The sequence below is a fragment of the Hippocampus zosterae genome, chromosome 9 (assembly GCF_025434085.1).
Source record: "Hippocampus zosterae strain Florida chromosome 9, ASM2543408v3, whole genome shotgun sequence".
NCBI lineage: Eukaryota > Metazoa > Chordata > Actinopteri > Syngnathiformes > Syngnathidae > Hippocampus > Hippocampus zosterae.
In genome coordinates, this window is record NC_067459.1 from 20,981,772 (window position 1) to 21,009,502 (window position 27,731).

A 27,731-nucleotide genomic window follows, 5' to 3' on the forward strand; every position below is an offset into this window, starting at 1 on the left:
TCGTCGAGACAAAAAGCAATGCAATACCTGCAGCCGATAGAGTAAGATAGTTCCCAATAAGATGTATGCATGGTGGCTGACCTTCCCTAATCGTAATCGTAAAAAAATATTATATTATATTACTTTTAATAACAATATTAATACTACTACTAATAAGAATAATCAGTTAATCAGGAGCTACCATTGCTCAGGCTCATGGTAACTTTCGGCCAAATGTATTTCTGAAGACACACTACGTGGTAGGAAAAGATGTTCTGGCACGACCCAATCATTTCTTCTTCAAAACCTACCTGGGACATGTTTGTTGTCGTGGAGGTGTTCAGACAAAAGATGGAAATAAGCGAATCAAGGGCAAATCAAAAGTATTTATCAAAAAAGGGCAAATCAAGGTACGGTTTAGCAGGCTCATATACTGTATACTTATTAGCAAAGTGCAAAAAACAAGGGGTACAGAGTGACATACAGCATTAACTGTAACATTAGTCAATAAACAGAGAATGAATACCTGGTTGCTAAATACAAACTTATAAAGGCGTGATTGATTAACACAAGTGGGGTGAGGGAGACAAATGACCTGACCGGGTGTACTCCGTCTTGATAAGCGGCTCAGATCATGGATGGAAGGCACAAACGGGAGACAGAAAAACAAACCGAAACTAAATCACAACATCTGCACTGATGTCAAACAAAAACAAATAAAACATTCATCATGACAGCCTGATGTTATTGCTGCCCAAAGCTCAAGCATTTATTAAAAAAGGTTGACATTTTTTCCCACCCTATGTTATGATTTGTACATGTTGCATTTAAAAAAAACATGTCATTTTGTTTAATTGCTGTTACTTAAATGAGGCTCATATCACATTTTGATATGAGATATGAGGATGCAGAAATCTAGGTTAAATAAGCGTTCACACAGCGTTTCTTGAAACCGTACATGAAGAGCAAATTAACCAATCACCTTCTGTGACCTTGCAGCGGACGCAAATTGAAGACGACATATAATATCAAAATAAAATCTTTATTTCAAGGCATGTTTTGAACACAGGTTAACTGATCACTGAATGCCAGAAATCTTTCCGCTGAAGCCAACAGCGCACATTGCGTTAAATGAATTCAAAATTATTACGAAGAAGAGTAGAGTCAGGCTGCTGCAAGCTGTCACTTTTTCTTCTGGAGCTCTCTGGTTAAGACATCCAACTGTAAAGAGAGCCATTTTTGTGAGTTACAGCACAATAGACTCATAATAAAAAAAATAAAAGCATTAATGCCCCGATTCATTTTTTCCATTTGTTAAAATGAAATCATTTGCATTGAATCCAGTGAACTGGCCGTTTCCACTCACAATAATGCCCTTTAGAATACCCCTCCGGGGTGGTCTCAAATAACTGCAATCCGCCCTCTCACATAGTTTGATCTCCTCTGAAATCTGAAAATTAGATGTTAGGTTCATATATACAAAATGGGTCCATCACACGCACTCACAAAAATTTGGTGGGTACACACAACCACTGCGTCTGACCTCTGATGTGCCAAAAGAGTCCAGGTCCCTCTTGCCTCCAGGATACCAACCATGAGACCAGTGCTGGGCGTTGGACAGATGAGCTTCAATACAGAGAAGCAGTCCAAGCAGCAAAACCAGCCGAGATACACTCATGATAGCTTTTATTTACCTAGGAGCAAAGATGGATAGGAGTCACGTCGGTTGAATGAAAAATGACAATAATACTGGTATTCATTTATATTGTGGGAATGGAGCTTCAGCAGCGTTGGGAGGACTAACAATATTTTTTTTGCAGATTTGATGCAAAGTAGCCCATCACAGGACAAGGAACTGAAACATAATTCCGATGGAATGCCACACGCCCCATTAAAAGACAGAAGAACCCAATAATTTATGCCATGATAATGGTGAAGAAAAAGAATGACAATCATTGAGAAAGGTATAATTCACTTCAAAATTTAATGAAAAAATGATCTAAATTATTTCATACAATGCTGATATGTCGAACTTTCTCTTCTTGAGAGCCAATTTCGAGATGAGTCACAGAAATCAAATCATTGCGACACAGCAAGTCACGGAATCGCAAAAATGTATTGAGATTGATCGGATGAAAGAATGCCGCTTACACGCTTTGCTCTCGTAACATGAGGATCAGACGTCATTTCTTTCTTTGGAATTCCAACTTTGACAGCCGTTTCCTTGACCTTTTACTGAGGGCGCTCTCATTTCAAAAAGTTTTTATTCTTATGTCGGACCAAATAGCATCATTGCCCAAGTCTTTTGAACATGCTGCCACAATACCAAGAAATAAATAAACAAAATACAAATGCGCCCCCCCCAAATCTCGTTTTTTCTTAATCCATAAAGGTTTGAAAGCAAAGCAGCTGGACTCGTCTTGTTGAATTTGTTTTTTTTTAAACATTGGCACATGGGCAATTATTATCAATTTACATGCTTCTCGACACATTACATTACGTTCTCACAATAAAATAGGCCGATGAATAAAATATTGTCAAAATATCACAGCCTTACCTCCTAAATCTGCTTGTCTTAACTCTCACTTGATCTTGCCTGAAAGCGCCTCCAAAGGTGTCGGACTCAACTTTCTGTTACTCAGTAATTTCACAGAGCTTTTCCTGAACAGATGCTTTTCACGTACTATATATACACGTTGCCTATATTCCATCACCCACCAGCACATTAATGTTCGTCCCGCCCTTATTGACACCAATGCTCCTTCCCTCCCAAGGGGAGAAATTAACATCTGTGGGGGGGGGGGGGGGGGGGGGGGGGGGCACAAGGTGAAGCGGACCTGGATAATTCCAATTATCATCTGCAAACAGCAGTGACACCCACCGGGGCTGAGGTGTTTACGTATGAATCACCCCTCTACAAGAAAAAAAAAATCATGTAACAATTACTATGAAAACTGTGCTTTCAAGATGTAATTTTTTTAAACGTCATTTCAAATGGCCCTTTTCCTCCTAATTTAGTATCATTCCAAACACAAATGTGTCCACATCTATTTTTGATAAGACCTAAAGATTTTAGAGCAATCCATCTCTTTTGGATTTGATCTTGATGACTCAAGCCTTGAACCTTACTTTTGCCAGGCCAATATCGGAAGGCGGACGGCAGAGGAACAAACATGGTCGACCGCTAGCCAGGCCGCAGACAATTTCCCTCTTCAATTAGATTTCCTGTACAAATGTGGAAATGAAATGATGGTGCCAGGTATCAAAGTCAAAAGTCACCCGCTGCGCCGATAGGATTTGTTACGCTGGAGTAAGTTTAATAATATTAGTATAATAATAAGTAATATTTTTAAAAATATTCTCGACTTGAGTAGTTCTTATGCTGACAGTTTAGAACACCTACTATGCCTGTATTGAGAAAGTAAAAAAAAAAAAATTAAATGGGACTTCTCAGGAAAACAAATAATAAAGAAGTGTAAAAGCACAAATATATCTGATGGGAATTTGAAGGATTAAACATCAGTTGAAGACCCTTCAAGACCACACAAGAGGACTGCGTGATCTATAATTTTGTCATTTAATGTTAACTTTTCTTTTGATGCGGCGCGGGCACCCGCAGCGGCTCCACTTGTTGTATGTTGTCTTGAGAGGGAAGAAATTTCATCTGTGCTGTATACATTTGACAATAAAGTTGTACTTGATACTTGAAAGCGGACAAGAATGAGTGACAATTATTTTGGGCCTACCATGCCGCCGGTCCTCACTGCATTGTAAGCTTTGACTGAGCATCAGGTTGTTGTTCTTGACTTCAAAAAAAGCATCGTAGATACAGACTCAGAAGGAAAAAAAAATCTCAAGCACTTTATTTGTTTGGAACAGTATCTTGTTTAGAAAGGCCATCTGGCATTATATAATTATATATCTTTTTCCCCCCGTATATATAATTATATACACATATATTCAAATGTTGAATAACAAAACACTAGAAACCAACATGGGCAAAATAAAAAGTTGGATTACCTTAAGACAATGATACCAATTAAAAAAATGGCAAACAAAACATCCAATACATTTCAAAATGGTCCCATTACAATTCAATATACAGCTTTTTTTTTCTGAAAAAAGCAAAGGAGGGGGGTTGGGGGGAGAAATAAAATAAAGGCAGCAGACAGGAATGAAATATAAATAACCTTACATTATGTACAAAGTCGGGAAATCATTCAACCCGGAACAACAGTTCGATGATGGTCCAAGGTAAACGTCAGCGAGGAAAAGGGACGAGTGAGTGCACTTGGAGACATCAAGGCGACATTTAGGTGGAGAGAAGACAAAGTTTTTTTTTTTTTGCAACCATAAAATGGTTTCCCTCGGTGCTTGTTGCAGCCGCTGCGCACGGGGTGGGGGCCAAACGAATGACTTATTTTGCAAATGTTGGGTCATTTCCCGATATATGGCAAACACTTTCCACTTCAATCAGCAAGTGACACGTTAGCACGTCAATGAAAAGACGACTTGATTTTGCTTTGGTTCCATCTTTCTCAAAAGCATCCTCCGCATTTCGCGTCTGTAACTAGAAAACAAACGATTTGAAACCTCACCGCATATCGGCAGGAATATTTTTTTTTTTTTGGGGGGGGGATTAATAGGAGGCACTTTTGTTGAAGCAAAACGGTGGTTTACATGAGTTGGCACAGTGTCATGTGAAGAAGTGTCTCATGATTCAAACGCCACCAATGACCATGACGATGAAGCGTAAACTGACAGACAATCAGATGCGTGTCCAATTCTTGTACAAAAGTGACAAATGGAAAGAAAGAAATGTCGCGAACAGGTTATGTGGAAATAGCACAATGCACAAAAAATTACAATTTCAGTGGATGGTCATACATTTGCTACTTGAAATCCCTAAAGAGGATGAATAGAAGGCTTACAGACTAAAAAAAAAGGGATTTGAATCCCCACAATTTTCATCATCATGTGGGTCTTTATTTCGTTTTTTTTTCTTTTTCTTCTGGTGCAAATAGTGCATGAGACAATCTGACATCTCCAACTGCTTCCTGGCTCACCACGAAAATTGCTGAATGTACTTGTCATTATTTGGTACACTGCAAACAAGGGTCACATCAGTGTGGCGCAAATTATGTTCACGTGTGAATCTCTTCTGAGATTGGGTCATCATTAAACATCTCAATAGCTTGAGAAACGCCGAGGAAGATTTTGACATTATGTTTTCAATGCCGTCTGTGTGTTATAAGGACACAAAAACTATTGATTTCTGTGACAAAAAAAAAGCGAAAAGAGGAGCAGTCCGTACAATTTTAGTAAGCACCGGAAATTTCTTGAGTTCTATTAACATTGGAATTTTCTCCACATTTTCTGCAATCGCCCAGTGGGGGAAAAAAAAAAAAGACTCGTAATGTGGCAGGTGGTGATCCAAGCTGCCTTGCAAGTCAAAAATGTGGATGTTGTCTTTTTTTGTTTTGCTTTTCCAGTGTGTGTGTGTGTGTGTGTGAGGATGAGCTTCATTTCCTGGGTTTGTTCCAGCAAAGATAATGGTTGCCTTGAACACCCCCCCCCCCCTGCCTTCACCCCCTTAACTGACATCATTCATTTTCATCACAGTCATCAAGAGGGGGTTAACCTCATCTGTAATGGTAGTCGGAGTTCAAGTGTGTGTCGTGGAGAACAGCCACTGAAGTCACACCGAAACGTGTAAACACAGCATAGCACAATTTTTTTTAAAAACATTAAAAAAAACTATTGAAGGAAAACCCAATTTTTGTTCAAAACAGCATTCAAATAAAAAGCGACATTCTTCAACATCGGTGTTGACGGTGGGAATGAATGGACATTCTTTTTACTCGCGACAGGACAGCGTTGGGATGTCTGGCAGAGATTTAAAAAAAAAGGCTCAAAGGAAAAGCAAGAAAGGCTCAACACGACGTTTGAGGAAATACTGCTGTATGCATGCGCCGCTTCTATCTGACATGCGTGGGCAAAAGAATTGGGACAGCTGACCTTACAGAAATTTAAAAAAAAAAAGGAAGAAAATACTCTACAGAGTCGGGCTCCCTTTTACAGGCAAAAACAATTGACACTCTCCTGGAAAGACTGGGGCAGATCCATTTATTCTCAAAATGTATTGATGGTTTGAGGTCAGGGTTCCGTGCAAATTCTACCAAACATGATCCTGCAAATGTTTGTGGAATATTAGACTGAATAAATTAACATTTTGTGTGTGGGCGTTGCCATAAATTGCCATAGTTCAGCAGAGGTCTTTAAGATTTTTTTTTTTCCTCAAGTGCCTTAATATGATTGGACTCTTAGCTGCAGAAGCAAGTGACAGACAACCTTTGGCTGTCTGCACACAAAAGACTCCGTGACCCCCCCTGCACCCTTGTGCGTTATAAATGCAAACAATTACCGGTACTCCAAAAATTGCACCAGGCTGCCGATGCCATTGTGCATTTGACTTGAAATTGATCTTAACTAATTCTGTGAGAACAAATTGATCCGCCTGTGTCATATATCATAGTCTCGGAGTTTGGCTTTAAGCCTTTGTCACCGCACGATACTACAGCGTGGCTCTGGCAAATCAGAAGCGTTTACATTTTTTCAGTCATTAATGAGTTTAAAAAAAAACATAAATCTCCAAAGCATTAGTTTTATATTTAGATAGATTTTTTTATATATATATAGCAATAAAATACTTTACAGGTGCCACCCAAAAATGCAGCCAAACTTAAAACTGTGTCCAAAAGTAGAAGTTAAACGATGCAACACAGTAAATATGCGTATGTAAGCAATTTAGGGCCCGTATCGACAAAATGTTACAAAATACTCAAGAAGGCATGTCCTTTCCTCTCTGTCCAAATTGCACCGCCCCCTCCCAATCCAGACTGAAATCTTGGTTCCCTTTTCCAGCAGGCAGTTTGTCCCATCCACAGAACCAAACAATAAGTGATGCGTCACCGAAAAGGAAAACAATCCTGCGGCCGGAGGTATGCAGCTTTCTGCACAGTCATGTTTCAAGTGTGTTCTGGGGCATGCACGTGGTGGTGTTAGTATGATGTGGAGCCATCCGTCCAATGGTGGGTCTCTATTTGAAATTGGCATAGTCAGAAAAGGCATCAATATACTCCTGGACGACTTTGTAGCAGAACTCGTACTGCTCCTGGAAAGCGGGGTGGAAAATATCACATCAGTCTCAGCGATGGGAAATTCTTTTTTCTGTTCTGCATTATTCATGAGTCAATGATATGATCATTGATCAAGAATTGAGTCCACCCCTCATGGTTTCCTAGCAGTGCCTCCAAATGGGAGAAAGCACGACTTCTATTGAAATGAAACTCAACCCTTGAACAAAGTTCTTTGACACCAAGACGCCACAAGATGGTGGCAAAGGAAAGTTTACAGTTTGGCCTGAGCACACACACACAAAAAAAGCTAATCGGTGATGTTGTTTTTCTGACTCATCACCATAATAGCAAGTAAAATATTATACAAACATACATGATATGAAAATGCATCCTCAAGTCAGATGGACTATCACTTGATTAGAATAAATGGTACAATAAAAGCAATGTAAAAAGACGACAAAAAGATGCAGACATGGTTGTGGTTAAAAATAATAATGATAATAATAATGAAGCAATATAATGCCCGCTCACCAGTGTCTGCACCATGTGGGGTCTCTGCAATCTGAGGCTCTTGACTGTTTGGAACACATCCAGAATGCCTTCTGCCTTCACCCTCTCCAGGACCGTGCTCAATGCACAGAATGTCCCTGTCCGTCCCGCACCAGCACTGTACACATAATGGGAAAAGGAAGCATGTTCACATACAATGAAAGCATGCATGAAGGCCAGTTCAATTTCGTATTTCTTAGGAGAAGAAACGACTGCACGGTGAGTGTCTCTCTGGCTTTCCCACAATATGCTGACTTTGGAGTGGTTGGTGTATCAGCAAGGACCCCTACAGTCACAGCGTGCTTTTGTTGTAAAATGGGACGCAATTCTGGCATTATGAGTGGCGATTCAAATTATTGTGACACAATAACTAATGCATATCCAAACACAGTGGAACTCCACATTCACAGGAGACGGCTGACTTCTGCCACTGACTTTGGTTAAGTGGACCACTAGAATGACTTTTTTTTGGCGTGGATAAGGCAGACAATAACTATTTTTGTCTTGTCTAAGGAGACGGTATGATTCAATAAACACCAGACACTATATACTGTTGATATTTAAAAAAAAAAAATCTATTTTATGACATGTTATTGAAAACCTTGAATAGGTGAGTTTCCGTATAACAGAAGGATGGGCAAAAAAAAAAAAAAAGCTAATGCGTGAACTTGTGAATGCCGAACCAGGAATATGCAGGATCCACTACACACTTAAGTGTGGTGGCAAGCACTCACGTAGACAGGAAAAAAACAACACTGTTCCACAAATTGTCAATGTGCCGCTGGTTGCACAAAAATTATCTGGCAAAAGCCATTTGGGTCCAGTGGTTCTTACCTGCAGTGTACTGTGATTGGATGGTTGCCGGACTGTTGTTGCTGCTTCTGCACTGCAGCTATTATATTGATCATGCCTTTACCGTCAGTGGGGATGCCTACTTCTGGCCATCCGTGGAAATGAAACTGACGCACTGCTCGCGCTTTGTTCTCCTGCAAGGATGAAAGGAAAGTGAGAAAAAAAAAGATTATTTGCGGTTGTTAAGATTATTGGTAGGATAGATGGCGCGGTACTGCCGCAGTTGGTAAACAAACAAGACAAAAATTTGGGGATGCTGGGTCACGGGTGAAATTGAAGGATGAAGTGAAAATGCACTAAATTGCAACATCTTTAACTTTCTCTTAAGTTTTGAATGCATGTGACAAACTGTTCAAGGCTTTGGTACTTTTTGCATAACTTTAACAGTGGCCACTTCCCTCTGAGCATATCCTGTTTTAAATCTTGCAATGAGGTACTGTTTCTCAATTATTTGGTGTCTTCTTGGTCACATGATGAAATGTGAACATCATGATGAATAAGAGAAAAAAAAAAACAACTTTAATAGAACGAAGAAATGTATTGGTCGACTTATGGAGCAAACACTTTGCTCTTTAGTTCTTTGTTAGAGGACAAGTTGTGCAAAAAAAAAAGACATTGAAGAGATGGACATGTGCATTCAAAAGTTTAGAGAAGGTCAAAATAGGTTCACCCATAAAGGTTATTATAGTGCATTTTAGGGTCATTCTGAAATTTCACCCCAAATCTGATGAAATATCCCATACTTTACGTTAGTCGTGTAAATCGCAATCACTTAGTGTCCTTATATTAACAGTATGTTTTTATTTTATGTTTGAAATAAGAAAAAAAAGATGTCTTTGTTCAATTGTCTTTGCCAGCAGTGAGTGACAGGCAGAACAAGTTCACTTTTCTACCACTAGATGGCAACATGTACAATTAACTTGCGTCTACTGTACCCAGTTGCAATTCATACAACAGAATAATAGCTTTGTATTCAACTAAACGCCTCCTGAGTTCACATTAAGTACAATTGTGAGAGAAATTCATCATCATTTCTCTCTCTCTCTGGTTTGTGGCATTTTTGTTTGGTGTCGTACCGTGAGATTTTTCGATTGCATAATATGCACCGTGGTTGCAACAAAGGTTGGGACACACAGGTGCACGATTAGTGTGGGTGGAACATTTTGGTTCAATTTTTGTACATTTTTATTTACCCTGTTGTTGGTAACCAGGAGGTCACGCACTGTGTAGCTCTCACTCTCTTCCTCCCTTTTAAGTTCAATGGAGATGTCCCCGTAGACCACGACGCCATCACTGGGCCAATACTGAGCACACTTTTCCTGCAGGAGCAAAACAGCAAAGCAATCACGCCATCAAAACCTCCTACGGGAGTATTTCGGTTATTATTACGTCCGATAGATACGGCGGCCAGGGTGAATAGTCCACATTGCGCAGTTCCACAAACCTGCCCTCTCTCCTCCAGCTCAGTGAGCATGACTATTGAGCAGCTTCTCCATTCCCAGATCATCCTCCAGAAGTCCTCAATGGTGTGCTGCAGAGGGCCTTGGCTTGCCATGTACGAGTCTTTCTGCCGGTAGCCCTGCAAAGAGTGAGCGACGGAGGGAGCAGTTTGAATGGAATCAAAAGCGAGCGAGAAAGTGCCGAGCAGGAAGCAGCTTTTGAACTGACATCAATGAAAGACGCGTTGACGTAGTCCGTGTTCTCCTCCCCTCGTTTGACAGGAATAATCACTCGGTTGAACTCATCTATGAAAAGAGGAACACACAACTTTGGGTTGAGCGGCCATCGTTGCCGACCGCACAAACAAGGCGCGCAGCGTTCCGCTTCACTCACATGGAATGATCTGTAGCACTCTGTTCTTCTTCATGTTAGCAGGCAGATTGCCTGTTCTCATCTTGTCATTTTGGATCTTGATGGATGTCAGTTTCTAAAAGTCATCAGGGAGCACGTTTGATTTAAATTAAGCTAACTAGCTCGAGAGAGAGAGAGATGTCTGTCATCTTTTGATGAAAACAACCTTGAATTCTGCCTCCAAACCACTGCAACCAGCTCCTGGTGAAGGGGCGTACAGTTTAGCCAGGTGGGACTCCAGAGAGGTCACCTCCAGCTCTGTGTCGCCGTACAAATAGTGCTCTAACAACGCTTGGAAGATGAACACGTACTGCATCTGTGAGTTGAAAGAACGAGTTGTCAATATGCACATAATCAACCCGACACTGCAATGCAATGTGATGTTATTTTGCTCCAGAATGTGTCTTACATCAGTCTGGACCATCTGACAACGCTGGGCTCTGATCCTGGTGACAAAGCCGAACACGTCCACCTTCCTCTCGGTGTTCATCATGTCCAACATGGCATCGATCACAATGAACGTACCCGTTCGTCCTACTCCCGCACTACCACGGAAGTGAAAACACAAGAGGTCGCTCTTGTGAGTTACACAGCACGGCAACAGAGACAACTCCATTGGTCCGATACTTACCTACAGTGGACCACAATGGGTCCGGCGTATTGAGGGTTGTACGTTTTGACTTTCTTGAGAAACTTCAGCATTCCAATGGGGGTGAAGGGAACGCCAAAATCCGGCCAGCTGGTGAAGTGGAACTGAGTGACAAGCCTTTGAGGCTTTTTGCCCGATACATCCCCAACCTGAGACACAATCAAACCAGAGCGAGTCAGTATCCTAAATTCACTTCACCGATCAGTACGACATCCGTCAACCTCAGCTATGCTTGTTCTGGAGTTCCTCACTCTTACCTGTTGGATGCAAAACTTGCGGATGGTGTAATCTACAAGGACCATTGTGTCTTCCACAGAAACGCGGATGTTCCCGTATGTCCAACAGCCCTGGTCCGGCCAGTACTGGGCACACTTACACTAAAACACAGACATACAAATGCATATTGCAGCATATACAAAAGTGTCAAGGGTCCTTAGGGAACGAACCGAAAATCATGTAAAAAAAAATAAACAACCTAAATTACAGGACACATAAAAAAAGTAATAATTTGTCGTGCGCCACATGTTAAAAATATTCATTCATTCATCTTCCTAACCGCCTGATCCTCACTAGGGTCTCGGGGGGTGCTGGGGCCTATCCCAGCTGTCTCCGGGCAGTAGGCGGGGGACACCCTGAATCGGTTGCCAGCCAATCGCAGGGCACACAGAGACGAACAACCATCCACGCCCACACTCACACCTAGGGACAATTTTAGAGTGTTCAATCAGCCTGCTACGCATGTTTTTGGAACGTGGGAGGAAACCGAAGCACCCGGAGAAAACCCACGCAGGCCCGGGGAGAACATGCAAACTCCACACAGGGAGGCCGGAGCTGGAATCGAACCCGGTACCTCTGCACTGTGAAGCCGACGTGCTAACCACTGGACTACCGGGCCGCCCATGTTAAAAATAATGGACTGCAAATATTATACACCAAGGACGCACGTCAAAGTCACTAAAATACGACACGTGGCACTTGAGGATTGACAAACTCGAAATTGTTGCGCTACCTCTTTCCTCTCCTTCAGATTGGTCACCATCACTATGGTGGCCGTGTTCTGCTCCCAGATCATCCGCCAATAGTCATTTACTGTTTCCTCCTTCGGTCCTGAGAGGAACAAAGGAATTAGCAAAAAGTTGGATTCCCTCATGTACCACTATAAATGTTGTTTTAGTGATATGTTACCTTGAGCTGCAACAAACTTATTCTTCTCCTGGTAACCCTGCATAAAAATTAGGCAAGAGATGACGCGAACAACAAAGTGGAGAGAAAGGAGGTAATTATTTTACAGTCAAAGCACAACAAATGCAATTTTTGTGATATGAAGTGATGACTATTGCAGTACAAACATTTATAAAGGAGGCATTGATGAAGTCCGAGTCTGGAACACCTTCCAGAGATGAAAGATGCACCCTGGAGTGATCATCTAAGAAAAAAGAAAAGTTTTGACAAACGTCTTACAACACTTCCCACTTATGTCAAAGGGCCGAACGGTGTCGCCGAGTTCAGTGGTTTGCTTACATGGCAGGATGTTGACATATCTGTTCTTTTCTTTATTCTCTTCCTTGGATGCGGCGTCGCATGTTGCCTGAATGGGACACACTGGAAGAGCCTGAACACAGGAAAATGTATTTGTGTAGATCGTAACGTAGAAGCGAGGCAAAAAGTACACTCCAGGTGTTTGGATGGGATGTGTGTTGGGGCGGGGGGGGGGGGGGGGGGTCGTACATTAAACTCCTCCCTGAATAACTTGTTGTCATCAGCCATGCGACGATTCATTTCTTCCTCAAGCTTGTCGACAGGAAGGGGTGGGTACTTCCTGTTTGTGCTGGGTGAACGGGCCAATAGCGGCACACTCTGGAGTTCTGCAAGTGAGGAGACGAGGGAAGAAAAGGGTCAAATGACACAGGTGGAGAGAGAGACGACAGATTTGTCTTTAGGATGAGATCCACAAAGCCTCGTTTAGTTTGTACTGCTTGATTTTGTGAACACCGCCAGAAGGCGGTGTGACTCAACAATGGTTAAGTGTTGGCAGAGAACAAAAGCCTTCTGCCAACAGTCGATGAAATGTTATCAGTTCAGGGATCCCGATCAATCAAATGTTACCCGAAGCAATGCAGGCTAATAAGATGGATCAAGCCGGCATACATATTAGCTGATATTCCACCACCACAAAAGAAGACCCGGTAAGTGTGTAGTCACATCGGGTGATAGACAGTCCGTCAAAAAATCATGCAGACGGACAATGACTTGCTTCACCTGTATCATCTGATCTTCCGTTAGTCAATCGGAAGGAGTTGGAGTGGCTTCCTGCCTGCTTGTATTTTTTAAACCTGTCAGTCAACAAAAACAAAACGGTGACGCACATGTCAAGTGAGACCAACTCATTGCATAGTCATGTCTTGTTGACCAACAGCAATTTGCCATGGCGACGGCGGCATTTCAGACGTCCGCAAGAGGTCTCAGACGAGAGAATCTTTTGCATTTCACAAACCTGAGCATGTAGAGGATGATGATGATGAAGATAATAACCAACAAGGAAGAAAGGGCCACCATCACCGCTATGATTGGCATGTCATCAGAGGGGTTGTTGTCTTGGGGAGAGAAAAAAAAAAGCTTCCATTCAGTGTGATCGTATGGCAGTATCGCGAGCGTACCAAATGCGCTTAAGACTGTGCTAAATGTTACGTGGAAGCAAAACAAGAGTTGATTGAATTCCAATCAGTGCGGTATTGTGCTTTGTAACCAACAAACAAACCTGTTTGATAAAAGGAAATTAAATCGCCCTGAATAGTACAACATAAATCAGCCAAAAACATAAAGGTCAATGAGTGCGCTTCACATTGGCCACAATAATATTCGACTGTTCATGTTAATTAGCTTCACATTTTGTATGCTGATGTGACCCAATTTGACACCCCCAAAAGTAAAACGATTTCCAAACACCGGACAACGTTGAGACAAGCAGCTGCCGGCTGGCTTTGAAATAATACAGAACGAGGAGAGTACGGCGTTTCTGGCATTCCAGTTAAATATGTACGGTGAAAATTCAACGTACAGTTTGAGTTACAAAATGATTGTTTTTACTCATTTTCATTACCGGTGCATTATTCTCTCCAGCATACTATGTCACTTAGCGTAAGTGTGCCGATACAAGAAACAAGAGAGCCAAACACTGATTTCTAGATTGTTCCTTTCTGTAATGGTTATCTGTGTTAATATTTAATTAGCTTTCTCAAGAAAAAAAAAAACAACAACCCAACTCAAGTGCAACATGGTGTCTCTCAGAGCAGATAAATTGCACTTTAAAAATGTGTCAACTCCACGCCTCTGCGACCAGTCACAAGCGACGTGATGGCAGACAGACAATGACTGTCTCAAGTAATGAAACATTTAGGATGTTTGCAGTAATTCCGCATGAATTATTCACATCATAAATGTTAAATGATCTCTGCATGTTGGAAGTATGAGAATCATTTTCCCTCCGCACTGAACTGCTTTGTGAAAGGCAGGGGTGGTCATGTACAACTCAACATTACCAAAGCGGTTTATTTTGCGGAGCAGGTTAACATTTTGTTTTGAACTTCCGGTTGCTGACCACGATGCATACATCCCCGTGACACGCGCAAGTTAGCTCACACTCATTATGTTCCGTATAACCTTTTCACCGCAACAGTGAACACAAAAGGACATGAGTTTTGCCCGACCGACAACGGGAGGTTGTATAAAAGAAAACACTGACTGCTGTTTGCATGCCGGCCGCTCTGTAAGACACATTAAGCCACAACAAAAGAAGAGAGAATTCTCTAGACAAATGTATGGGAGTGCTGACAATGCACGGACAAAATTGTCCACTCAATATTCAAGAAAGCTCTTCGGACTCGACGCGCGTCAGAGAACGGACCATTTGACCCCGGCGGCCGTGTAACGTTTTAACGCACAATTCCCAGCGTCCCCCCCCCCCTCTGACAATGTGCACACTGAGGAAAAGAAGAGCACAGCAGGCTGCGAGCATCATGCAGACCTGACACAGCCTTCAGGCATTTAATTGGCTCTGCGAGTATTCCACAAGAGGCTCTCAGACAGCCCGAGGGTGACAATGGGAGAAGTTATGAAACGCCAATGAACCCAAAAGTGATCACAAAGTGGACGTGCCATAAAGTGAGAGCCGCAAATCGACATTGGTAAAAGTAGCAAGTATTTCGGTTGCTACAGTTGAGAGTCAGCCGGCAAAATTAAACGCCAGGAATTTTCGTGTGAGGAAAGAAGCGTCTTTTCAACAGCAGCTCAGTAGTTCCGATGGATCGTGCTCTGCTTCTTATGGATGATTGGTTAAATGGAGGCCCTGTCACGGCAGGATATTTCCAGAACTGTTACAATGTCTAAAAGCGCAAGAGCTAAAATATTAAAGGTCGCCTCTTGACCAGAAAGCTTGCTTGGATTTTCTCTGGCGGCTTCTTTGACAGCCTCCATAAAGATACTAAGAAAAATCATTTTGTGGCTCAGCAGCAATTTTATTTTTTGTAACCATATGTATTATTCAGCGCAATAGGTGAGAAACACGCCGCCTTCACTTGCAGATATGGCAACTGCGGATGACAAAATGAAATTGTAGCCAGTGGGACATAATGAGGAACTATTTGATGGAAATGCACACGCTGACACACATGATGTCTGAATCACTTGGGACAATGACAGCTAATTTGAGCATAGCAACGTCTTCTACTCATCCATGAATACCGCGTTATGCGGGCAAAGCCCACATCGCAGTGAAACGCTTTTCCACTGGAGAAAAATGAGTCACTTCCTCATCAGTCACATGAGAAAACAGAGTATTATCTTGCTTCTCCGTGGACCTCTGGTCTACAGAGATATCCTCTCGATGCCGGACACAGAATCTGTTGATACATATGTTCCTGTATGACTTTTGAAGGCCAGAAAGATCCATGCATCAATTTTGAGGGGGGGCGGCCCGGTAGTCCGGTGGTTAGCACGTCGGCTTCACAGTGCAGAGGTACCGGGTTCGATTCCAGCTCCGGCCTCCCTGTGTGGAGTTTGCATGTTCTCCCCGGGCCTGCGTGGGTTTTCTCCGGGTGCTCCGGTTTCCTCCCACATTCCAAAAACATGCGTGGCAGGCTGATTGAACACTCTAAATTGTCCCTAGGTGTGAGTGTGAGTGTGAATGGTTGTTCGTTTCTGTGTGCCCTGCGATTGGCTGGCAACCGTTTCAGGGTGTCCCCCGCCTACTGCCCGAAGACAGCTGGGATAGGCTCCAGCACCCCCCGCGACCCTAGTGAGGATCAAGCGGCTCGGAAGATGAATGAATGAATGAATGAATTTTGAGGGGGGGAGGTGGAATGGACCCCAGCCCAACTGGTCGGCAGCCAACCGCTGAATACTTTTCGGCAAACAAGCACTCATATTCCCATTCACATCTATCGCCATAATAGGGTCTTTAATTAACCAGTGAGGGTCTCCAGACTATTTGGAGAATATTTAAACTCCACAGAGGAGACAGACTGCATCACAATATTTGGCTTTCCTCTCGTATCATGGCTTGATCACAAAGAACGCAACACATTAGAGCTGAGTCAGATGAGAAGCTAATTAGCCAAATCACCCACTGGGTTGAACCTAGCAGATTTTGAGTTTCATGAAACGTGATGTACTTGTTGATAGTAATCGCGCAACACTAAATCTTACATTTTTACGTCAACGAGAGCAAGGGTTTGGGAGCTTCGGCCCGTCGAAATTGTCTGCAAAATGGGCCGTGACCACATTCCTATGAACCCTTCTATCTATTGGATCAATCTTCCCAAAACAGGTATTATTGGAAAGGGAATTCAAAAAAGATCCCAAATCTGCAAGGATAGGGGAGACGGTTGCATATGTTAGTAACTTGACCTTTTGACCAATAATTTGACCTTGAAATGTAATTTTCACATACTCTCTAAAACGACTTCAGTGATGTAAATGTTTTTGTTTGGCACAAAGTGCCCAGTGAGTGATAATCAATGATATTCAATGACAACATTACTACTACTAGTAATAATAATACTACTAATAATAATAACGATCGGGCAGATAAGTGGGGATTCATTAAAATCCAAATCTGCGTGGTCAAACCGAGTGAGTGATTTTGTCCCTAAAACTTTTTTTTCTCCAGCTACTCTCTGGACGTCGAGTGCATTTCAGTTTTTAGAAAATACGGTGAAGACCTTATTGATTTTTGCAATGTTGCCTGATAGCAGCAGCGGGATAAGGGAGCCAAGGTCAAAGATGAAAATCAGTACATCCGAAGAACGGGATTTTCGACAGCATCTGACCCAAGATCCCCAAGGGACATATCGGTACACATCTGTCGGGTTAGAGCTTCGAGGGTGTTTTTGTGCTGTTGATCGTCACCATGTGAGGACTACTGTTATTTGAGACACTGCTCAAACAGGAAGGGCGTGAAACAAGGAAACGAGTAAGGCGCTCGTACTCACCATGCGGGCTACCATCTGAGGTGTAATCCATGTCATGGTCTGTAGTGGTCTCGGTCTCCATGGTCATGTCATCGTCGTCAATATATGTTTCGGGAGTAGGGGTGTCTGGAATGGGCGGCGTCGTCCCATTCTCACCTCCCACTGAGGTGGTAGGAGCGGGAGTCTCTGGGTTGGGCGCTGGCAAAGGACCATGAGTTGGAGTTTGAGGTTGGGGAGGAGGAATTGGCGCCAACCTTATCGTGGCATTGGGACCTTCAACTTGGACATCCTCGGCACCAGCCGGGCTTGCTATTGTTGTTGTCGCTGTAGTGATTGTCGTTGGGGTGGCTTCGAGGGGCAGTGTTGGGGGTGGGACTGTGGGGGGTAGTGTGGGGGCGACTGTGATGTTGATGACAGGTGCCGTGGGGGGTTGGGTTGATTTTGCAGAATTATTTGGAGCACCTAGAGAATAATGGGATAGTAAGTTAAGCACATTAAAGTGGCTTTCTCTAAATTCTAAGAAGTTAATACCATGTTTCAGATACAGTCTATCCATTTAAGATGTCTGCCCGGCTGATTTAAGACCTACTTTACACCAAGTCATGTCATTATCTTTTACTGACTTTGGGATTCCAGTGTTTCCCAGCTATATCGTGGTTAATCATTTGCACCTCGCAGATTTTTATGTAATTGTTTTTATTCTATGAATTGTTTTTTACAGTCAAGTCTTGCGCACCTTCAGTCGAGTACCATATTGTGCTGCAACATACAAGGCAGCCCTTAAGTCTACTACAAGAGATGCAGCATAGCAATAAGACCAAGAAAAAGAGGCAGAGAAGGTCACCAACTGAGCTCCAGTATTCATTAGTTATGGAGACAATGTGTGTATGTGGATATTTAATCCTGAAAGGTCATCATTAGAAATACAAAAATTTTAAGGACCCTGATTAAAAAAATTAAATAAAAAACATGACACAACACATACTTTTCCGATACAGTGGTACCTCTACTTTCGAACGTCTCTTCATACGAAATTTTCAAGTTACGAAAAGCCTCAACAGGAAAAAAAAAAAAAAAAATCAACATACGAAAGGTAAAAATACAGTATGGGTTGCAAGTCGTAGCTCTGAGTTTCCTGAACGCAACATACATATAGCTGCTCTGCCATTGGCTATTACCGAGCATTATCCCGGCATCCCATTGGCTAAGAGGGACCTCTACCGTATGTGTCAATATGGGCAGATAAATAAATAGATAGATAGAAATTTCTTCCGGAACCAATTAATTTCATAAGTAGAGATACCACTGTAATTGTTACACTACTTTATAAAAATTGAAATGTACTGTATCTGTACAAAAGCTCTTACTTGTGACCAGGACATGATCTTGGGTTGAGACCCTGAGGGCGAGACCTAGCAACAGGAGCAAGGGACACGCACCCATTCTGCCCTATATCAAGAACATAAAAAAAAAAAGTGAATAGTTTTGATCATGAACATTTTTAGGGGGGGACAAAAATCCAAAATATATATTAAAAATAAAAATCATATCATGCAGTGTTTTGTGATGAACCACACATAATAAAATACTTTATTGACATGGTGTATGATTCTGAATATATATACTTATGCTTTATCATGTTTTTGTTGTTCAAAGTGAATCCATGATTGGCCCGTGTTTACCTGAAAAAAAACGAAGTTAAGCTCAGTCACTCATTCGCACAGCAGTTTTCTGGAACACAAGGGAGGACATATTGTTACGCAGAGAATCAATTCCACCTTTTACACATCAACTTGCTCTTTGTCAAGATAAGGAACATCACATGTAGTCAGTCTCGTTTGTATGCACTCATGAGCATCAACTAAAAATTTTACAAGTAATGTAACTAGACCAAATGCTTGGCAGCTTGGAATGAGAATCCCTCTGCACCTCACAAACTGATTTGAATCGGAGTCAGCTGGCAACAATTCTTTAAAAAAAAATTTAAAAATCTGACGGTGTAACTTCTCATTACTTTTAAAATAAAGCTTTTCCATTCATGGCAACACATTCCTTTGACTAAAATATAATAGCACACACAAATGGTACTACAAAACTACTGGTATACTCTCAAATGGTTCAATGATTTTGTTGTTTACGATGATACTAGTGCAGCGTGTTATACCGGAGACAAATTCCTTGTGTGTTCTACATACTTGGCCAATAAAGATGATTCTGATTCTGATTCTGATTCATTTACGGTACTTTCCTTATCTTTTCTTCAAACAAAATTGAAGTATGTATTTTCCAGTACATACTTGTTAAATGTTACATTCTTATATACAACCGATACCGCAGACTCAACCTGTTACTCAAAGTTGATCCCCTGTTCAGGAAAAAAAAATGACAAAAATCATTGTCAGCAGAGACTGACATGCTGCTGCTCAGCTCTTAGACATGTTGTGGCTTGACTGCCGTGCAAATATTTGTACTCATGACGTCAACCCAGCAAACCAATATTGGTCATTTCCCCACCAAATAACAAGGAGATTAAGCATTGTTGTCACTTTAATATTTCCTTTGGGAAACCGGTTGATCCGCTATTTAAGATACTTGCAGCCAAGGTGGGGGGTGACTGAAGGATTTGGAGAAAGCACGACTACCGCTGGGTGGAAGGGCATACAAACTGTAATCCTGGATCCCAATTGAGACGACGGCCTCGCTGACAGAGCTGTGATAATCCGCGGCCCTAATCTCATGATTTTGACCCTGGAAATAATCCAGTCCATCTGCTTGTTTACAGATACTTGAGCACTGGGTGAGCCAAAAACGGGCACAACATCCCACACAAATCGGATGCTTTAAATGGAATATTATCGCCTAAGTGGGTAGAGAACAAATTGGGTGTTAAAAACATAAATACGGCTATTTTTGAGCTATGTTATAAACACACAATATAATCTATAATCACAACAATCGTTATTTGCGCTGAAGAGCCGCTGATGGAATGAAGCAGCTCAGGACTTCTACAGTTGGCATATCAGAAAACCCATGGCCGTACGGTAGTTTTTTTTAGCCCCACCCCTCCGCCCCCAAATCCAGACAACTCAAATGGGGAAAGTGTCCAATGCTATATCTCAAAAATTATTTTCAGTCTATGAAGATCTTTTCAGCACTCCTCTTCAAACATTTACGATAAATACAGACCTTTAACTGCCTTTGCGATAAAGTTCTTTTGTCCAAAATAATCGCAAATGCGCTTTTCGTCCATTTTCGATGACCCAATTTTTGGTCCATCTCTATCGACCAACAACTTGGCAAAGGACGACTTAAATTTTAACAACATACCGACTGCCTCCAACCTTACTGTTCATATTAAGTGCATTGTTTTGAACTGAATAAACAACTAAGCCACCGACAAATCATATTGATTTTTCAAATACAAACCAACTTTCTTTAAGTTAACTGGATAATAAAACCCCATGGCAGTGATTGTAAAAGTATATCATTTTAAAAGTCTTAATTATGCTCTATTGGTGGTGACATTAAGCAGAACGTAAAAGGGACACTGTAAAAAATGTACCGGTAATTGCATGTGTGCCGTTTAAAGGGGTGTTGGAAACAGTATGTTTTGACTGTCGTGTTATGATCATCATTTTTTTTTACTGTTTCTACACGTGCAGTAAAAGGCGTATAACGTGGGGAAAATACTGTCTTTTTGCATATATCGTGACAAAAATGTTAAGATTTGAACGCTGTTTCCTGCACAACAGTCGACACTGCTGTGCAGAACCTGATACCTCGTATCCAAGTGAGGCGAGTCCGCCCACAACCAACTGATGAAGACAGCTGCTTCGCTGCCTTCGGCCAAGTGCAGACCTCATAGGAGTGAAACCGGTACGCCGGTTTCCTCCCGCATTCCAAAAAAAACCCAAAACAAAACATGCATGGCAGGCTGATTGACCACTCTAAATTGTCCCTCGGTGTGAGCTGGTGGTTCATCACTGTGTGCCCTGCGATTGGCTGGCAACCGGTTCAGGGTGTCCCCCGCATGCCGCCCAAAGACAACTGGGATAGGCTCCAGCACGCCCAGCGACCATTGTGAGGATAAGCGGATCGGAAAATGGATGGATGGATGTTTGACGAAGAACTATTTTTTCAGTGTTTACACACAACTATGACGTTTTTAACTTCCGTATACTATTTGCACTAAGAAGCTATGTGCAAATTTCAATTTTCAGCAGTTTGCAGGGCACGAAAAATATTATAAAAAAGTCCAAATGTAGTTTTAATTATTTGTGTATTGGTATACTTCTTTCAGGATTTCAATAAATATTGAATCGAAAATGAATTGAAAAATCTCCACCAAATAGAATCATGAGGTTGTTAAAAGTGCCCATCCCTGCTTGGTACATACTGTAGCTTTCTATACACTAAATTAAAGATGCAACAATTAATTGACAACGATTTGATTATAAAATTATAGTTAACCGTTTTTGTTTAAATAATTAAATTGTCCAAATCTTCAGAATTTACGACTCTTTGAAAATAAATACTCCTCAGATTTTTGTACTGCTCCGTGAAAGTGGAATGACGATCTTTGAGTTTATTCAAAATAAAACCTTTTCAAACATCTGCTTTTCTTTGGAAAACAAGGACCGGCAGTTTGGGTTCCGGAAGGGATTTTGTATTAATCTGGTGCTGGAGAAAACATGTGATCATTGAAATCATAATTTTTAGTCAGCAGTACAACAAATGAATGAATACGCCTTGAAATGTAAACGGAATTTTCAAGTTGTGTAAAGACTAGTGGCTATTCTACAGCTAATGCGATGTGGGAGGACGGTGCCAACTCCACTCGTTTGTTCGTTTTTGAGGAAATACGCACAATGCCTTCATTTACCGCACGTCGCTTTGGACAGAACGCCTCACAAGAGATAGTGGGGAAGTTTTTGAGTCAAAATAGCTTCACCTTTAGAAGTGAACCCCAGGCCGTGGCTTCCCATCACCTGCGTGCTTAGCTGGATGCTTAGACGCAGTTGACTTTTCACGAGTGTATTACTTTCTATTTACTTTGTTAGCTTGAAAACGAAAGAAAAGCAGGAAACCGTACCAGGCCGCAGACCGGTGGTTTGGGACTGAATTGCTGTCCAACGTCTAATTGATGCAGCAAAATCAACAAAGCTAATTTATAATTGCTGGAGGGTCTGACACAAGCAGCCGAAGACCCAATAGTTACAAAGGCTTCCGTTCAAGTGTACATTAGCCTCGGCGCAGCAAAATCCTCCCCTCTGGCTTTTTGCAAGGCATTCTGCTCCACTGGTGGTTGCAGAAAAAGAAAATGGTGGCTTGTCTCTGTCCATTCATTGCATATTAAAACACTTTCTATGTCTTGAGAGTAGGAGGGGGGTCGGGGGGGGGGGGGGGGGGGTTTGGGCCAGCAGGAATACTGTGAATGCCTCTCTTCACGGGAGGCAGAAGTGAACCTAACTCGGGGCCGCTCCCGACGCTTTCTTTGAAACAGACCACAGATTTTATGTCCCCGGTGCCACATACAACAGCCGCAATCCTCTGGACTTCGCTGGCTGAGGGATACGGCTCTATGCCGGTGTGGTTTGTGTTTTTGCTGGCTTTCATTCATCAGCTGGTGGCTTGTTCGGGAGGCGAGGAGAAGCACGGGGCTGCTATTTGGGCTTATTTCACCAGCATGGGTGGCCCTTTTTTTTTCTTTGCCTGTGATGAAGCCTAAATTGATGATTGGCTGGCATCGGGCTCCGGGGGATCATAAAATTCACTGGAGTAAGTTGAAGTAATGAGTGAGTGAGTGGCTTTGCTCGACGTCGACTTCATTGTGGGGAAAGGATGAGGAGGTGCAAAGCAAAACCTCCCCACAGAAGCCACAGTGACCCCTCAAGCGTTGTGTGGAGCCAAAAGACTCAATGACAAGCCCGTTATACTTTTTTGTGTCACTTGAGTCTGAATTCAACTACCGGTGATGCATTAGCTATCGATTCCCAACATCATTTAATAAATGTTCTCCAGTGAACTACTATTAATGTAATTGATCCGAAAAGGGAGTTGGGGTAAGCAATAAAAGTGATTTGAGTGAAATGATTGGAATTTGAAGATTATCGCCTTGAAGTGCAGTTTGCTCCTCGTGTGTAAGATGAAACAAACATGTCTACAAGGTGACAAAGCCATACGAGCTTTAACCTCATGTTGGTTGATTATCCGTGATCGGAAATCGGAACAAATCAGGTATAAGTGGGCTTATCAAAAAAACTTTTTCCACTCACAAAATCCATATTTTTCGAATACAATCAATAGAAGGACCAAAATGTCATGTCCACCATCTTAATATGTGACATGTGAATGTATACTATAGTATGGAAGTACTTTGCATCCTCGAATGGATATAAATACAACTGAATAATATATTGTATGTTTTCCTCTCCCTTTGATCCAGTTCTTTCAGTTTTATCAAAAGGACATTTATTACTTTTTGAACCAAACAAATATTTATGTGGAACCCATGAACGAATACCATTTAAGATGGTACTGCAAGCGCTAATTGTACCGTTTCCTATTCTTCAAAAAGAAAATCATTCGTCTGAGTTCTTTCACAATAGGGAATTAAACCGCAAACTCGTATCTCAGACTATCCCACCACACTTGTCTCCTCCTTTTCCTCTCAAAAGATAAGAGGCCAAGGCAAGACGAACAGACATCTCAGGCATGACAACACGGCAGCGGATGACGGTACATTCTCAAAATCCACTTAACGCTCTCATTTTTATTTTTTTTGTCGTGCTGCTACACAGAAAGCCTCTTCACTTGATACACGCTTCAGACTTCTTTTTTTATTCTCCAAACTGGTGAAGAGACAACCACACTTTGTCCTCTACTGTGGAATCCCCGATACGATTTAACGACAGCTCAAAAAGGAAGCCCAAGTTTAGTTTCACAAATCACAGCAGCAATGTATTTCCATCACATCGTTAGACATGTTGCAGACATAATGGAGTTCTATGCAGTTTTATTTAATCCTTGAATTGCCAAATCAACAGTAGAAAGGGTCCGTAGTTTCAGGATGCACTGCCATTAGGGGTGCAACGATTCGTTTTTAACGGCGATTCGATTTGGATCCTGACTCGTGGTTGCCGATAAGTTTCAAGGACGCTAATGGTTCAGAATCACGGCATTTAACTCGTAAGGCTCTTCAACACAACTGATAATTCACATCCTCGATATCCACTTGGTTTGGTGTCACTTTTGTGACTTGATACCAAATTAAGCCACGGCGACTATACCGAAACGTGGGCATTATTTTAATTCCCTGCATTGCACAGCAAAATCACCGATTCCACCAACAAATTACATGCACCTAAAAATCAACGTCCCACAAAGCTTCAGAATTATCTGGATGGAGCTGTATTTGTCTCGTCTGGGGCCGGAGCACAGTGCCCCTCCGTGGAAAACTCTACACGCCTACAAGCGGAAATAAAAATACAGTTCTTGTCCCACCCAAAAAAAGTCAATTCCGAGCAGTGTGCCAAGGTATACTTTCGGTATCCATTCGATACTGAAGTTTATCCACAATCTAGGCCAACAGTGAAAAGTATGGCGTGAGGGTCACTGGAGATGCACAAGACAGAAATAACATATTGTCTATAAATAGCTTGGAGAAAAAAAATGGTATGGACATCAAAATGGAGATGGTGCTGGCACACTTCGCAGTTAATACAATGAAGTGCCCTGACATCATGCGCACAGATGGTTCTACATATGGCATTGTGATGTAGGTGCGCATACTCAAACCTAACAAATGGGATGGAGGGGAGGAGGGGAGAAAATTTGTCATTGTAGGCTGTTTAGGGAAGAAGAATTTTGCACTTCGCACTCCCACACACACACACACTCACGCCAGTATTCGTTCACTTTTCGCAGTTGATACTGTACGCTGCATGATTCCTCCGCTAAGTGAATTTTCATGCAATAGAAGTTGACTTTTTTTTTAACTCAACTCGACTGTATTTATATAATACACCATTACAAACCCCGCTTGGTTTGAACCTTTCCAAACATTTGTCACACTTAATAAATGTAACTTTAAAAATGAAGAATAAATACTGGCGCTGTAAATTTTTCTACTTCCGTTTGAAGTTCTTCGTCTTCCATTTAGAAGACAAAGAAGATGAAGAAGAAGACAAAAAAGAAAAGGAAGAGGAAAATTGATCATCAACGAAACAAAGTTTTGGTTTGCACAACATGGATTTATGACCCCAAAAAGTGCATTACCCACTAGGATTATAGTGTAGCAATTGTAATAAGACACGGAATTCTGGTTCAGATAAGTCATTTTAAACTAAAAAGAAAAACTTTAAACGTATTGATTCTTTGTTCTCTCGTGTGTCGTCTATATTTTTTTTGACTGGTCCGACTTTAGAAAGCAGAAAACTAGCAAGAAACCCCACAATAGATGAAGTAATGGTCATAAATGAAAACCTCGTGACAGAGTGAAGCCGCAATAAAACGAACCGCAAAGTAGTGAGGGAAACCATGTGGAAAAGGACTGCACTCTTTCACTCCCTTGTTAAGAGTGTTTGTTGTACAGTGTCAAAATGACGGGATTTATTGGAAAAGCTTCCTGAGGTATGGGGGATATGTGCTGCTTCTCAAGAGTATGTATCCAGATGTGATGAGTCAAGTTTAGTAGACATAGCAATCTGTGTTTGTCAGTTGTTCAGTCCAGGTTCTTCCACACACCCTCACTCCTGATCATGCATCACTTTTAACAAGACTTGGAAGCAGTCAAAATATGACCCTATGGCATTTACATTTACAAGTGTGAGCAACACTTTGAACTAACTAGCAAATAACAGTGGCATTAGAAAAGAAGAATCCCTGTGGCGTAAACTTTAAAATAGTGTGCGCTGTTACACTGGACGAGAGGGGAAGGAAAACCTCGGAGGAAGTTCTGAAGGGGGGATTCAGGTGCCCTCGTGGACGCTGCGATGTGACAGAGCTAATATGCTAATGTCGGGGTGATCTTATTCCTGTTTGTTGCTCTTGTGTAAAAGCCACCCCCCGCCCGCTCCCACTCAACTATCTTCACTCGCACCCTCTCCGAACATGCAAATAAACACAGTGGCGACCCAATAAAATGGACTCCCCAGCGAGACAAAACTAGATCTATCTCAACTCATTGTTATGGTTCCAGCACAAATCACTTCTGCTTCTAAAATCATCAGTGGACCTTTCTTTCCACATAGCCCCCCTAACCCCCCCGCCTTTCACTAATATTTCCCTCCCTGCCTCCGAGCTACTCGTCGAGTAGTAACAAAGAGCGTGTACAACTTATGGTTTCTAGATTTTTCCAAAAACGAACATGGCAAGTCTCCCCATTGCTCAAGTTTCAAAGTAGGGTACCTGTGAAAAAGTAAACGCTAAGGGTGACAAAGCAAGAGGAAACATGATGGTACCGACAGTGGAACATGTGTGATTTAGGTTTGGAACAACCCAAACAACAAAACTCACCAAGACTCCAGTAACGCCCAGAGGAAGCTCTGAAGGGAGAAAAGGCCAAAGAAAATAGGAATGTGGGCCCGCTTGCTGGTCCACGCTGTCGGCCACGGCCCGGCCCCTGTCTCCACACCCCTGGAGCCGAGAGGGACGGCGGGGTGGGGGACCTGGTGATATCAGAGGAGGGAGGCGAGATCTGGGACACGCCGCCAACACTTGTCTGTCACTTGACGTGCTAAATCCAAGAAAACGAATCGCAATCCAGATAAAAAGCCTCAATCCGCCCTCACGTATCGCCGCTTCAAAGTGTATCTTCCGGTCATATTTGGGGGCTTAATCCCAACTGTTAGTCCGCTCGGGCGCGTCGGGCGACCACTCTAGACCGCCATGTTGTGTGTCTGTGTAAGAGGAAGAATGGGAAACGAGCGGCGTTCTCCCAAACCAGGCCCTCTGCTGTCCAACCGTCTCCTCTCCAGAGCTGCTCTGTACACTGCAGCGACATCCGCTGGCTCTTGGAAGTATTGCCGCACATCTGCCGCGCGGAGAGCCTGGGGGCCTTTCTACGGGTTTATTTGCGTACACGAAGCCGGGGTAGGAAATCGACACATTTCGGGCGGAGAATCTGAATTTTTACTCCGTAAATCAGGGATGGGCAACTGACGGCACCCTCAATGGACCCTTGACGAATTACAAAAATAATGATGACCAAAAAATATATATTTTTTTCTTTTTACAGACATAAAA

General features: G+C 42.2%; 2 protein-coding genes across 3 annotated transcripts; both read right to left on the reverse strand.

The window, feature by feature from the left end:
* Positions 1-1,002: 1,002 nt before the first annotated feature.
* Positions 1,003-3,269, reverse strand: gnrh2 (gonadotropin-releasing hormone 2). Its single transcript, XM_052077312.1, has 4 exons — positions 2,537-3,269; positions 1,523-1,673; positions 1,346-1,429; positions 1,003-1,200 (listed from the first exon to the last, which is right to left on the reverse strand). Exons 2-4 carry the CDS (start codon positions 1,655-1,657, stop codon positions 1,162-1,164), a joined length of 258 nt encoding a protein of 85 aa, XP_051933272.1. The 5' UTR covers positions 1,658-1,673; positions 2,537-3,269; the 3' UTR covers positions 1,003-1,161.
* A 546-nt stretch (positions 3,270-3,815) lies between these two features.
* ptpra (protein tyrosine phosphatase receptor type A) lies at positions 3,816-27,442 on the reverse strand. Of its 2 annotated transcripts, none has more exons than XM_052077309.1 (22): positions 27,005-27,442; positions 19,169-19,218; positions 18,854-18,935; positions 17,508-17,948; positions 13,514-13,613; positions 13,279-13,352; positions 12,748-12,884; positions 12,541-12,631; positions 12,369-12,445; positions 12,205-12,241; positions 12,029-12,126; positions 11,277-11,396; positions 11,002-11,168; positions 10,780-10,915; positions 10,537-10,686; positions 10,353-10,446; positions 10,188-10,264; positions 9,964-10,098; positions 9,713-9,838; positions 8,502-8,653; positions 7,650-7,785; positions 3,816-7,153 (listed from the first exon to the last, which is right to left on the reverse strand). In XM_052077309.1, the coding sequence occupies exons 3-22, from the start codon at positions 18,927-18,929 to the stop codon at positions 7,079-7,081; spliced, it is 2,499 nt and encodes an 832-aa protein (XP_051933269.1). In that variant the 5' UTR covers positions 18,930-18,935; positions 19,169-19,218; positions 27,005-27,442; the 3' UTR covers positions 3,816-7,078. The 2 variants fall into 2 exon arrangements, with proteins under 2 accessions (XP_051933269.1, XP_051933270.1); XM_052077310.1 differs by lacking the exon at positions 27,005-27,442 and adding an exon at positions 19,831-19,937 and having other exon boundaries at positions 19,169-19,217.
* Between the last annotated feature and the right edge of the window lie 289 nt (positions 27,443-27,731).

Bases quoted from the DNA above. Each gene is read 5' to 3' on its own strand.
- gnrh2 (XM_052077312.1), bottom strand. From the start codon at position 1,657: ATGAGTGTATCTCGGCTGGTTTTGCTGCTTGGACTGCTTCTCTGTATT. The intron at 1,430-1,522 runs GTCAGACGCAGT...TCTAATTTTCAG, and splicing joins ACTCTTTTGGCACATCAGAG to ATTTCAGAGGAGATCAAACT. The intron at 1,201-1,345 runs GTGAGTGGAAAC...CTCTCTTTACAG, and splicing joins GTATTCTAAAGGGCATTATT to TTGGATGTCTTAACCAGAGA.
- ptpra (XM_052077309.1), bottom strand. From the start codon at position 18,929: ATGGGTGCGTGTCCCTTGCTCCTGTTGCTAGGTCTCGCCCTCAGGGTC. The intron at 13,353-13,513 runs GTTTGTGAAATG...GTTGACTGACAG, and splicing joins ATCATCCTCTACATGCTCAG to GTTTAAAAAATACAAGCAGG. The intron at 12,632-12,747 runs GTACGACCCCCC...TCCTGTGTTCAG, and splicing joins TATTCAGGGAGGAGTTTAAT to GCTCTTCCAGTGTGTCCCAT.